General features: G+C 49.2%; 6 protein-coding genes across 6 annotated transcripts in view; 2 read left to right on the plus strand and 4 right to left on the minus strand.

The window, feature by feature from the left end:
• Window positions 1-724: 724 nt before the first annotated feature.
• EPUS_05428 (uncharacterized protein) lies at window positions 725-3,982 on the plus strand (the record flags this gene model as incomplete). The annotated part of the gene is made up of 2 exons (XM_007806298.1): window positions 725-894; window positions 952-3,982. The coding sequence occupies 2 exons, from the start codon at window positions 725-727 to the stop codon at window positions 3,980-3,982; spliced, it is 3,201 nt and encodes a 1,066-aa protein (XP_007804489.1).
• A 1,570-nt stretch (window positions 3,983-5,552) lies between these two features.
• EPUS_05429 (uncharacterized protein) lies at window positions 5,553-6,121 on the minus strand (the record flags this gene model as incomplete). Its single annotated transcript, XM_007806299.1, has 2 exons — window positions 5,553-5,801; window positions 5,861-6,121. The coding sequence occupies 2 exons, from the start codon at window positions 6,119-6,121 to the stop codon at window positions 5,553-5,555; spliced, it is 510 nt and encodes a 169-aa protein (XP_007804490.1).
• A 1,196-nt stretch (window positions 6,122-7,317) lies between these two features.
• EPUS_05430 (uncharacterized protein) lies at window positions 7,318-7,776 on the minus strand (the record flags this gene model as incomplete). Its single annotated transcript, XM_007806300.1, has 1 exon — window positions 7,318-7,776. The coding sequence occupies one exon, from the start codon at window positions 7,774-7,776 to the stop codon at window positions 7,318-7,320; it is 459 nt and encodes a 152-aa protein (XP_007804491.1).
• A 319-nt stretch (window positions 7,777-8,095) lies between these two features.
• On the minus strand, window positions 8,096-8,596 carry EPUS_05431 (uncharacterized protein; the record flags this gene model as incomplete). Its single annotated transcript, XM_007806301.1, has 1 exon — window positions 8,096-8,596. The coding sequence occupies one exon, from the start codon at window positions 8,594-8,596 to the stop codon at window positions 8,096-8,098; it is 501 nt and encodes a 166-aa protein (XP_007804492.1).
• A 1,365-nt stretch (window positions 8,597-9,961) lies between these two features.
• Window positions 9,962-12,154, plus strand: EPUS_05432 (uncharacterized protein; the record flags this gene model as incomplete). The annotated part of the gene is made up of 2 exons (XM_007806302.1): window positions 9,962-10,306; window positions 10,358-12,154. The coding sequence occupies 2 exons, from the start codon at window positions 9,962-9,964 to the stop codon at window positions 12,152-12,154; spliced, it is 2,142 nt and encodes a 713-aa protein (XP_007804493.1).
• A 396-nt stretch (window positions 12,155-12,550) lies between these two features.
• EPUS_05433 (uncharacterized protein) overlaps window positions 12,551-12,655 on the minus strand; it is a gene marked incomplete at both ends in the record, with an annotated part of 2,063 nt that continues 1,958 nt past the window's right edge. Inside the window, one exon of the mRNA XM_007806303.1 lies at window positions 12,551-12,575. Coding sequence (XP_007804494.1) covers window positions 12,551-12,575 — 25 coding nt within the window. The remainder of the gene's footprint in view (window positions 12,576-12,655) is intronic.

The following is a 12,655-nucleotide window of genomic DNA, read 5'->3' on the forward strand; positions in this document are numbered from 1 at the left end:
CTGCATCTATCTAGATAATCTATTTCTGAATGTACCAGTAGCTCAGTGCCTCCTGGCGATGGGTATTTACTATATAAGAACTACACGAAAAAAGGCCGCAGGCGTGTCTGTACAACTTCAGCATTATCTTAACAATAATAGTGAGCTTCTCTAGGATTCTACGATAGCACAGTCATTGATAACAACACTCTAGCCTTTATTTGACAAGATAATAAGGCTATTTATGCTCTTACGACTACTCATAGCCTCCACCACACAGAAGATCGATACTGCACAGAAGATCGAATTCAACAAACGCGCAAATGCCTTAAAATCTCCTCTGAAAATCGATGTATCCTTGACCCTGTATTCAAGGGCTTACCCTCTTTAAGAATCTCTTCATATCAAGAGCTATTAATGATTATAACCACTATATAAAGAGCGTAGATCAAGCGGATCAGCTGCGCGCAGCATTTACTTGTCATCGCAAGCAGAGTTATCGTACGCAAATGCCCTTGATCTACTTCCTCATTAACGTTGCCCGTGTTAACGCGTATTTGCTATAACTATAGAGCTCTACTACGCACACAGCAACTGCGAAACGTACGCATAACACTCATAAAGAGTTTGTGGAGGCCCTCTTTCGTGGGGCTTGTCCTCTTTTAGTAATGACGACCCTGACCTCGCTTCGATATTCCTACTATCCGATCGCATCAGTGTCCTTCTATGTACTCCAAAACTGGTAATGGTGCTGAAATGGGCGGGGGAAGACCGAAAGCGCATGCGAAGGCGGGCCATACCACAATGTGCCCATCACCATCCAAGCTGGGTGTTTGCCTGGCTTTGGATTCTGATCCTGGCAACCTGCCTTGATGTTGCACAATGCATGACGCAGAGAGAGAAAACAGATCTCAAGTAAGTGATTTGCGCCTACGAGCAGGTTTCACCGTTTGACTTATGTGCCACCGACAGAACTGAAGCAGAAGATTTATTCTACCATGGATACAACAGCTACATGAAATATGCTTTCCCCGAGGATGAGCTTCGACCTGTGTCTTGCACGCCTCTTACACGCGACCGGGCCAACCCGGCGCATATAGAAGTCAATGATGTCCTTGGAAACTACTCACTCACCCTCGTGGATAGCCTGTCGACCTTGGCCATTCTTGCATCAGAACCGTCATCTGGTAGAACAAACAGACACCTCGAGGCTTTTCAGAACAGTGTAAAAGAGCTGGTCATTCAGTACGGTGATGGCACGGATGGGCCTGCGGGCCAAGGTCTGCGGGAAAGAGGCTTCAACCTGGACAGCAAAGTCCAGGTATTTGAGACTGTTATTCGTGGATTAGGAGGACTGTTGAGTGCTCACTTGTTCGCTGTTGGCGACTTACCAATTCGAGGGTACAACCCGCCAAGGGGAGGCGCTATATTTGCCAGGAAATGGGACAAGAGTTCTGCAGAAAGTCATGAGTCTGGCATTAAATGGCCCAATGGAATGATATACGACGGCCAGCTCCTTCGTCTAGCCTACGATCTCGGTAATCGACTGATACCTGCCTTCTACACATCGACCGGCATCCCTTATCCACGAGTAAATCTTCGTGATGGCGTGCCCTTCTACGAGAAGTCGCCTCTCAACTTCGACCCGGGAGTAGGACAATGTGATGCTGGCCAGAAGGGTACGCCCGAGATTACGGAGACATGCAGTGCTGGTGCAGGGAGCCTTGTGCTGGAGATGACGGTACTGAGCCGACTCACGGCTGATGATCGTTTCGAGGAGCTTGCGAAAAGAGCATTTTGGGCGATCTGGAACAGAAGAAGTGCCATTGGTTTGATTGGAACAGGCATCGATGCCGAAAATGGCAATTGGGTGGGATCATATTCAGGTATAGGTGCGGGCATTGACAGCTTTTTTGAATATGCTTTCAAGTCGTATATTCTTCTTTCCAATAACGTCCATCCCGAGTATAGAGTGCCAAAGCATGTGAAGGACCCTCGGGAGCTGTTCCCGGCCCTGGCTGCTGAAGAGGCGTCACCAGCAGGCTTCCTTCGGGTATGGTCTGAAGCCCATTCTGCCTTGAAGAGACATCTTTACCGCGGAAAGACCTATCATCATCCACACTATATTCAAGGCGATCTCCATACAGGAGCGACAAGAGCTTACTGGATTGACAGTCTAAGCTCTTTTTACCCTGGTCTCCTCACTCTGGCTGGAGAGGTTGATGAAGCAATCGAAATACAGCTTCTTACCACGGCATTGTGGACAAGGTTTTCAGCTCTTCCAGAAAGGTGGAACCTGGGTACTGGTTCCATCGAGGGAGGGCTTGGTTGGTGGGGAGGCCGTCCAGAATTTATCGAGTCCAATTATTACCTCTATCAGGCCACACGTGATCCGTGGTACCTGCATGTAGCCGAGATGACCTTGCGCGATATCAAAAGAAGGTGCTGGACTCGTTGCGGCTGGGCTGGTATCCAGGATGTCAGGACTGGCGAGCTGAGCGATCGGATGGAAAGTTTCTTTCTCAGCGAAACAGCAAAATATCTCTTTCTACTTTTTGACGAAAGTCACCCACTCAACCAACTGGATGGCCCATTTGTCTTCAATACTGAAGGTCATCCGTTGATTATTCCCCCGAACGTTGGGGCTCGAAGACGATTGAGGTCGACCTCGGAAGGCGACGTCTTGAAGCAGCAAGGTGGCTTTGCAGTGTGCCCTCGAGCACCGCCATCCTTACCCTTCAGCGCTTCAGTCACGGCTGCGCGCAATGATGTCTTCCACGCAGCGGTCCTAGCCCGTCTACATCTCATGCCCAGTCGTGGGTCTACTGATTCATTCATTGGCGAATATGCAGTTGACCACCCTAGCATTTCGCTTCAAGATGTCCGGTCCCCTTCCAACTACACCTACTTTCCATGGACATTGCCACCAGAACTTGTCTCTCACAATGCCACCAGTGCTCCTTTGATGTCTCGGCCAAGCTTCGATATATCCTTCCCGGCTCTGCCGAACATGGGCACGCCTGTTGCGCCACTCCAGCGAGTCAAGGAAGGTATCCTGATCAATCACATCGGAGGTCTTCGTCTCGGAATGGTGCAAGATGTGCCTATCCTCGTGAATGGAGCTTCTGGGGAAGCCTACAGGATCAATCTTGTCAATAATTTAGCTTTGGGTAAAGACGAGAAGGTATTTCTACCCCGCGACACGACATCTGGGGTGCTGAATCCAACAGACCCAAACTTTACACGTCTTCGGGATGTAGGGATGCTCGACTTGGTCGTTGATCTAGACATTCCGAGCGACGAAACCAACGGGACGGAAGCAGCAGACTTGAACGACGTCTTGCCCCAGATACCGATGCCTGTATCGGTCAAATCTGCTCTCAGCTCGCTCATGGCCCAGCTCACCGCTTTGATCCACGACGATCGACCAAGTGTATTTTCCCACTCATCTCAAGCCGACCTTGGCCCCGATAGTTCCCGGTTTTACATCCCAGCAATCACAGCAACAGGCTTAGGCGCGGCACCGATTCCTGACTGGAATGAAGCGCCCTCTCCGACTACCTCCAACCTCCCCAGACGACCGCTCGACTGGACGACCATCTACGCCACCGACCAGCTCTGCGACCACAGAATCCCCCTCTCCATCGTCAAGACGCATCAGATCCTCCTGGTCAAACGAGGCAACTGCGCCTTCAGCACCAAGCTCGCAAACGTTCCCGCATTCGCGCCTAGCCCGACATCACTACAGCTCGTCGTGGTCGTCTCCTACGAACCACCACCCGAAGAAAACATGCCGGAGGAGGAATGGCTGATACGGCCGCTGCTGGAGGAGCAGCAGATGACCAGCGGCGGGCTGGTGAGGCGGAATCCATTACCGATGGTTATGGTGGGGGGTGGGGAGAGGACGTATGAGGCGTTGAGGAGGGCTGTCGGGATCGGGGTGAAGAGGAGATATACGATGGAGGCGCAGGGGATTGGGATTGCGAATTTGATCATCGTGTAACAGTATTCATTCATTCATTCTTCATCTGGTTGCTTGATGCAAGGAGCATGCGCCTCCGATCCCCACGGCCGTATAAAATTTGTACTATAACGTTGGATCCAAAGTCTGCACAGCTAGTGACATATTCCTGTTGCGTTATGAGCAGTACAAGGTTTACCTCTGGGAACAATTTCAATCTGCCATCGATTACCAGCGATCTGCTGCATACACCAAGAAGAAGAAAAAAAACCACAACTTGCCGCGATCGACCAGAACATTGAACATGACGCTTCGTAATAGTTGGTGAAAGTACAGGAAGAGTTTAGCATGGCCTGAAAAGCAATTCTGAAGGCCTCTCCATCCGGATGGCGAAATCTGGTCATCCTCCACGCCAGCCCGTAACAGCAAATCAACGTCAGCCACTCTTCTTTGAAGTAATCCAACTCGAGTGCCTCCCCATTCATGAGACCATGCACGTAGCATTCATCGATGAGGTAATATGTTTCTTCCTGTTCACGAAGGACGAGCGGTTTTGTGGCTCCACGCACGATACATATCCAATCGCCTTCGCAAATGTCCTCTGGAAACATTCCCATGTACCCATTCTCCGTGATACAGAAACGTTTTCCGGGCATTATATTACGGAGGTATGTTTCTTGTATTTCGCTCAAGCTTCCTCCAGGTTCCCGAAAGATAGTCGTGTATATCTCTCCAAAGCGTTCAGGTTTCTCCCTTGATTTCCGCCCGAGGGCTTCCCAATAGTCTGTAATAAGGGTTCGACAATAAGCTTCGAAGACATCCTCTCTAGTAGAATACATGTCCAAACTTTTGATAATCTCCTGGCATTTACCCGTAAAATCGGTGAAATCTTGAATTGTGTTAGGTTCTGGAAGAGCATTACTAAGCACTTTAACCTTAGTTAACAGGGCTCCATTAACCTGAACTGTGCTTAAGTTAGCCGACGTCAAGATAGATTGTCCCATATCCCGGGCTGGCCCACCAGCGCGATATCCGAGACGAGGAAGAGAGGGCTTAGCTATGCTCCAGTCTGGGACCCACGACGGTAAGTTAAGTGATGATGCTTGAGCCATTCCGGCATGATTTAGTAGATAAATATCGCCTGCTTCCAAGGCAGTCCTTGCGAACTTCTGGTAAACAGAGCGGACATCGCTGGAGTAATCCACCCCTATCTTTTCGCAAACGTCATCTCTACATAAGCTAAAGAAGCCGTATATCTTGTCTCTTGGATCGGTTGCTTCCGCAGCGCGATAAGTGCTGACTACTACAGCCAGTCGGTACATCTGGACGTCATCCTGTTTTCTTCTCATCACCGCCAGACTATAAAGCATAGCTCTTACGGAATACATGACCTTCTATTCGTTAGGTGGGAAGGTATATATTCCATACAGCACAAGGTTATTAAAGCAAGAAATAACAAGTATGAAGAGCTGACTCCACGTAACTGTCCTAGTTCCACAATACACAATGGTTTCTGAAGCGAGGAATACCTCTTGAATCACCCATAGCCGCCTAAACCACGAACGTCGGAGGATGCCCAAGGTAGGCTCAATAACGTCAATGGGTATGTCTTCTAGAACAGCTGACTCTCCTTCGTGTAATAGTAGCTTTCAAGACTGGCGGCATCATGTAGCGTAGCAGCATAATCAAATGCTTCATCACTTTGCTCTGCTGCCTCGCCAAGATCGATGATCACGCGCTGTGCATACCAATAAATAACCCCCATCAAGCTCACCTGCTGACCACGCTCTAGAGGGTCTGCAAGATTGATACAAATCTGATCGATCCACATGCAACGGTTCCGGTCCTCAAAACGAAGCCTCTGTAACGCTGAGTACACAGTTCTGTGATACAGATCTTGGTGGTTGTTTCTCCGCGAACCAGAATTTCGTGCGAGAGACCACCGGTACCCCACACATATGACAGTGCTTCGTAGTCTGGCTTGCCCACGATGAGGTCAAAGGTATTCAGGAGCTGGGCGGTAGTTATTTCGCATATCAGTGGCGCACCTTTTGGGCCAGGGAGAATGTTGACAAGATTTATCTCAAATTTGCCTTCGACAGCGTCCTCTTCAGCTAATGGCTTGTAAAGGTACGGCGGAATATCGAGGTCAGCCAGTGAAGCCCGAGGGACGGATGCCATTTCCGCCACTGTTCGGATGGGTAGCAGATTGAGTGCGTATAAGACAAGTTGACGGTTGGAAACGGAAAGAGAAGAGTCTTTCGTGCTGTTTCCCTGAACGTTGCTGGTAATGGTGACCTATCAATTTCTCTTAGATGTTGGAAGCTTTAGTAATCAGGAGAGTGAAATTCAAGAACGTTACAGATTGACAACCAGAATGAAATGATACATCGCAAGAGAAGTGATAGAGAGCATTGTCAGGTGTATACTCTTGTTCTGTTTGACCTCTTGAGTGTTGTAGTGGTGGTTAGTATCCCATGCAGCTATTATGTAGGACTTCCCCGCTTGGCTTAACTAAATTGTAATGCTTATCACACACTAGCATGCTGCCTTAGAGTGCTTGACACGATATTTGGAAGGTTACGGAGAGAGAGGGAATATTCCTCACATCCTACAGATTTCTTCTATCTTAGGAAAAAATCTGTTTGACCTATTACAACAGAAGCTGTTGCAATTCCAAATTTCATGATCGACGGCGCCAATTGAGGCATTCTCTCCCTCTGTCTACGCGCGGATGGGATAGCTGTTCATCTGTAGCTCGAGCATTACGCCTCTGGAGCGTAGTGGGCGATTCAATCAGAGGACGCAAGCAAATAAGTTCTAATCCAGACATCCAGAGTGAAAGGTGTAAATGAGATTAATAGAGCGATAACTCATATTGGTTAGCTAGGGATACTTGAGATCAAAAGACACAGAACCACAAAGTCCTCTCCGAATCCATTGTGTATTTCTGCCAGATGTCACTTCCTTAGAAGCAGAGTGTGTAAGAGAGCCTGTCAAGTCGTGTGTGTGCCGGATGTACTCCCTATCACTGTACATTTATTTCAAGGACCACACCACGTTGTGTACTTTGGGGCCAAACCCAACCTCCATGCATCATTTAGCTGACCAGTGGTCTCAGAGCAGGCCCACAGTAACCGAGGGAGGAGGGAACCACCTCAAGTTTGGAAGCACACCCATCAACTGTCTTGCAGTCAACCTCCAGAATCTAAGTAGGCGCCGGTCAAACACGTGCCTCGCTCCATGGCCATCAATGAACAGCTCAGTCTTGGCTAGGTCTCTGATGACTTGCTGAGATCGAGCAAGGTGGTATTCGATGCGCTGTAGCTGATTGTCCATTTGAAGTACCCCTGGATTTGCGGTCCGGTCTACATGAATCAAAGCGAATAGTAATCTAGAGCAGCAACGTGAAGATCAGAATGAACTTTGATGGAGTGAGCTTCGTGATGACTTCGGTATGCGGCTCGCACTTTGAACGCTTTACCACGGAGCTCATAAGCTCGCACACGATAGTCGTTGTACATACCGGGAAAGCCGAGCAGTGCTCTGTTCGCTGCCTGCACAGCTTCTTCAATGAGTTGTTCCGAGAGGCCGATGAAATGCTCATCTGAACATCCCGACGTGAAGACTAAGATCGTGGCACACTTTTTGTAGCAAAACCCGGTGTCTATGCGAATGCAGGCATTCCGAAATCTTGGATCCGCCACAAGCGAGTCTCGAGCACTCTGCACAATAAATTCGGAGGTCGGTGAATAGCTTCTTCGCGCATGCTGTTGGCTACTGCTGCTTCTGCGTGATCTCTCAATCATCTGAGGTGCTCGAATACATCCTTCCATGTTCGATGGTTTGTCATCATTCGTCGCTGCAACTGCTGTGCCTGCTGTACATCTGGGAACCCGATACAAGCAGCACGTCGAAGACCTCTTATGTTGGAAAGTCCAGAAATTATGCTCCGTATAATGAGAGCATCACGTGAAGTATGAGGCATATTCAAGATCACTGTCAGGTCCTTGTTTATGGCAGCGCATTGCCACAACCTCAGACAGAGATAGGTAAGACCTTGACGGTTGTACATGAGGAGAAATTGCACTGACGTGTAATGGCGTTGAATAGGCAGTATGTCACGACCTCCATAAGCCATACCGATTACGATCACTATACTCCCCCCCGCACGAATAGTCGTAAATCACCCATCCAAGCGCGAGGTATTAGAGCTTGGTTGCTAAGAAGTTCCCGGTAGGGCAGAGTGTGCAGATCACCATCGCGGCTGTTCACCTCTACCATGACCCAGGTATTTTGGTTTCTGATGGTCTCCATTGCTTCCTCTCGTACCTGCTTGTTGATATAGAGTATAGCGGTGTTGGGCAAAACACAAAACTCTTTATCATGCTCGATTGGAGAGGGGTGCGGATCCACCATCAAGAGCATACCGTAGATGATTTTTCGGAGCTCTGTTTGTAGCCTCAGAGAAGGAGATCTGTCTGAAGTCACAGGGCTTGGGATAGGAGCCGATGGAGGACTCTGCAGAGACTGTGGCAGAGAAGTGGGTGAAGGTGGAGCATTGTCGGTAGGTATAGCCTGGGAAATATTCGGCCTCACGAACGTCTGGCTGAGGTCCTTTTCGGCTTTGGATTGATCTGCTCCATCTGTGGCCATAATGGAACAAGAAGCACTTGTATCAAGGTCTTTCTGACTGCTTAACTAGGGAGCATGGCGGCCTCCGCGATGGAAAGAAGATAAGGCACCTTATGTATAGATGTTGCCATAGTAGCCGTGCATTGAGCTTGAGCATTCCAATAATTTCCAGTTGCAACCAGGTGGGCAAGACCTTTTCTTTTATTCTCTTTGATTTGTCCAAAGTAGCTGCAGACTGAAAGGATAGGAAAGTAGATGAGCCTTCGAGCCCAATTATGGAAGAGCGCATTTGTAATGCTCTTACACTTGCATGATTTTGGACACACAGTAAGCTATCAAGAGCAAGGAGACTTGTAAATAGAATACCTGATGTATTTCCTGGGCACAGGTAAAAACGCAACCGTAGCAAAGAATCGCCAATAGCACTGGATTGAAGCAATCAAAATCCCATGCTAAGAGAGCATGATAACGCCCAAGAGGATACTGTGAGATGATAGGGTCGTGGACGAAGTTCCGTTCTGACTGGCACAAAGAATGTGCTGTCAGCAGTATTCATCTTGATAAGGGCATTTTTCCAGCTTCTCGGAAATGTCTTTTCCTCTACCCGTGATCAGCCGAGCGACCAGTACATGCGTATGCGTATGTGAGATGAACGCTATAATAGGAGATAAGGCTTGCGATGTGGTGGACCCGTGCTGTTACTTTCAATACTTAGAAAGCGGAGTCAATGAGCCAGCACAAACAGTAGATGCATTACGTAATGAATTCACGCAACAAAGGTACAAACAGGATTCAAGTTTGCGGTCAACTCTTTACAGCAAGGACGACCAGATGTACGTGTTCAGGGTACAGCAAGAAGCAAGGAGCAGAGAAGAAGAGAAGTGACTGCATTTGTAGAACTGATAGTGCATGAAGCGGTAGCCTGGGGAGACTCTGGGCTGAAACAGAACAACCAAATGACTTTGACAGTAACATCATTTTCAAACAGACATCGAGACCAGGACGATGCTGGCGAAAACAAAAGCTGAAGCACCAGCAAAGGATAGGTGCTGGAGAATCGCGCTCTCGGGATACGACACTCGATCGTTGGCTAGTAAGACTCTCTAAGCTAGCTCTGATAGGGACACCAGGCTTTTGAAATTTGAGGTCCAAAATGAAGTTTGATGGGAGATCTACTCCCCAAGATGAGTCTCACGTTCTGTTAGCACGTGCCAAGATATATAGAGCTAAGACAAAATTAGAACAACGCTTAGCTGTTTTCGGCTGAAGACACCTTTGACCTTGCAAGTTATTCAAAATTGTACAGATCGCCTCAGAGCCCAGGTGCCTGATACAGACTTTGATTATGACCGTATTCTAGGCCGTCTCCGGACGGCGACCTTCAAAATGTCCGGCACCGACTACAACTACGATGACAACGGCCAGTTCTTCCCTTTCTTCGTTCTCACCCTGACTGGTCTGGTCACTCTTCCGCTCACCTACAACATCCTGAAGAAGAACGAGGATATCGAGAACACTGCGCCGCGAATACAATCCGATTTCAAGCCCAAGCATGACGACCTCATCCAAGCGCAAAGACGGGCGCAGAAAAGGAAGGAATTCAAGACGAAGAGAACGATTGCGGTGATACTGGGATACTTGATCATGGCATGGATGGTGTACAAGATCATTGTGACAAAGAGGATCATGCCGAAGATCTGGGATCCATATGAAATACTGGGGCTCTCAAGAGTATGTGTGGTGACGAGGGTGGGTGTGCGACAATGCTAATGGTCTTACTAGAGTACCAGCGAACAGGCTATCAAGAAACATAAGAGATTATCATCATTGAAATACCATCCTGACAAAGTACGACCGGATGCCTCGAAGAATGAAACGGTGGAGACTCTTAATGACCGATGGGTGGAAATGTCCAAAGCATACAGTGCACTTCTGGATGAAGAAGTGCGAAATAACTGGATCCAGTATGGACATCCAGATGGGAAGCAAAGCTTCAGCATTGGTATTGCCTTGCCAAAATTGATGATTTCTGAGGGCAATGGCAAATATGTCCTTCTGTTTTATGCCCTCATCCTAGGGGTGGCATTGCCGTACGTTGTAGGCAAATGGTGGTATGGAACCCAGGCTTTGACCAAGGACGGAGTCATCATTGCCAGTGCAGGCAAGATTTTCAAAGAGTACAAGGAAGAGATCACGATTGGTGGTGTCGTAGCGGCCACAAGCACAGGAGAAGAATTCCAGCAATTGCTGAAGGGTTCTAGGAGTGACGCCGGCCTGAGCAAGGTTGAGAAAAGCATTTTTGCACCAGAAGCCGGCCTTTCAGAGCAAGACCTCTCGCGGCTCAAAGAGATCGAAGACCCTTTGCGCCGGAAAGTCCTAGCCTTACTATGGGCATACCTTGCGCGGGTCGACCTGGGCGATGATACTCTCGAAAGTGAAAAATACGCTGTTGCGCCAATCGCGTTTCTCCTCAATGATTCATTTACATCCATTGCCCTCGCCTTCAGCGTCGTCGCGCCACTCCTCGCATCGTACCACGCATCGCAGCACATTATCCAAGCACTTCTGCCCGACGCTTCCCCCCTCCTCCAACTACCGCATTTCACTCCGAAAACGGTACAGGCTATCGAAGGCGCAGACGCCAAATCGCACATGTCTCTGCAGAAGTTCATGTCACTTCCTCAATCATCACGACGAAGACTTGTCGCTGACATGTCAGATTCGCAATATGCCAGTGCGATGCAAGTGGCTCGGCAAATGCCCAACTTTGTGGTTGCAAAAGCTTTCTTCAAAGTGATTGGCGACAAAGTCATCACGCCTTCCGCTCTGGTTCAGTTAGTCGTCAAGGGCCGCATCATCCCGCCAGGTATACAGCATGTGCCTGAAGTAAATGAAGCCGACCTCGAAGACATCGACCCAGAAGAGGGCGACCTAGACGCCCTTCTGGGCCGCAAATCCGCCAAAAGCAGAAGAAAGAAGCCAATCATCGACGAACCAACAGCTGGTTTCAACAACAAAGAAAACTCGATCCAACCCCCTCTCGCACACGCCCCCTACTTCGCCCGCAACCACTCGCCCCGCTGGCGCGTCTTCCTCACCGACGCCCGCGCAGGCCGCATCGGCGTGCCCCCTTTCACCTTCACCGAATTTGACAAACCCATCTTCAACGCTGCGGACAATACACCCACCTTCAACATGCAGACCTTCAAATGCCAATTCCAGGCGCCCCCTCAGGTCGGGCAGTTCGCATTCAAGATGCATCTCATCTGCGACAGCTACGTCGGGCTGGATTCCACGGTGGATGTCATCTTGGACGTGCAGGATATGAGTAAGGCGGCGGTGGTGGAGAGCGAGGACGAGATCAGCGAGCCGGATGAGGATACGTTGGCGGGCCAGATGCAGGCGATGAAGGGTGGTGGCGCGGCGGGCAAGAGGAAGAAGAAGAAGGCGGTGAAGGCTGATGAGGAGGAGGAAGAAGAAGAAGAAGAAGAAGAAGAGGATGAGGATGAGGAGGAGAGTGATACGGATGGGGAGGTGGAGGAGGTCAGTGATACGGATACGGAGACGGATGAGGAGTGAATTGTTGTGCTGTGTATAAAGGGAAGTGGCATGGTAGCTTGTGTATGTATGTGTTCAATCCTTACGTTGATGAGCTGCACGTTGCATTCTTTTCTCCTTTCTGCATGGTATGATATTTGAGGCATCACTTTGACTCCAAACGAAGTGTCTGTAAGTAGTTGTGCAGCCTCGAATGCTGAGTTGCTGATCAAGACCAGGATAGATAAATATATATACATCTATCTATCCTACCTGAAGGAACCAATGCCCACCACCCGGCCTCCACCCAGCCTGCACCTCGACAATCTCCACGACACTTCAACACCGATATCAGATATCACACCCATGCCATGCTGATTTAAGTGCCTATCCTCCCCAGAACATCAACCCAAGCTCCCTCCCTACCCTTAGGCTGCCTCACCCCTCCCCCTGCTCCTCCTCCCTCCTCTCCTTCAGCATCCCGATCCCGATCGAAAAACCCCTTCCCCTCCTCCACCCAATCCATCAACGCCTCCTCACTCC

The sequence above is a fragment of the Endocarpon pusillum genome, assembly GCF_000464535.1.
Source record: "Endocarpon pusillum Z07020 unplaced genomic scaffold scaffold5276, whole genome shotgun sequence".
Lineage (NCBI taxonomy): Eukaryota > Fungi > Ascomycota > Eurotiomycetes > Verrucariales > Verrucariaceae > Endocarpon > Endocarpon pusillum.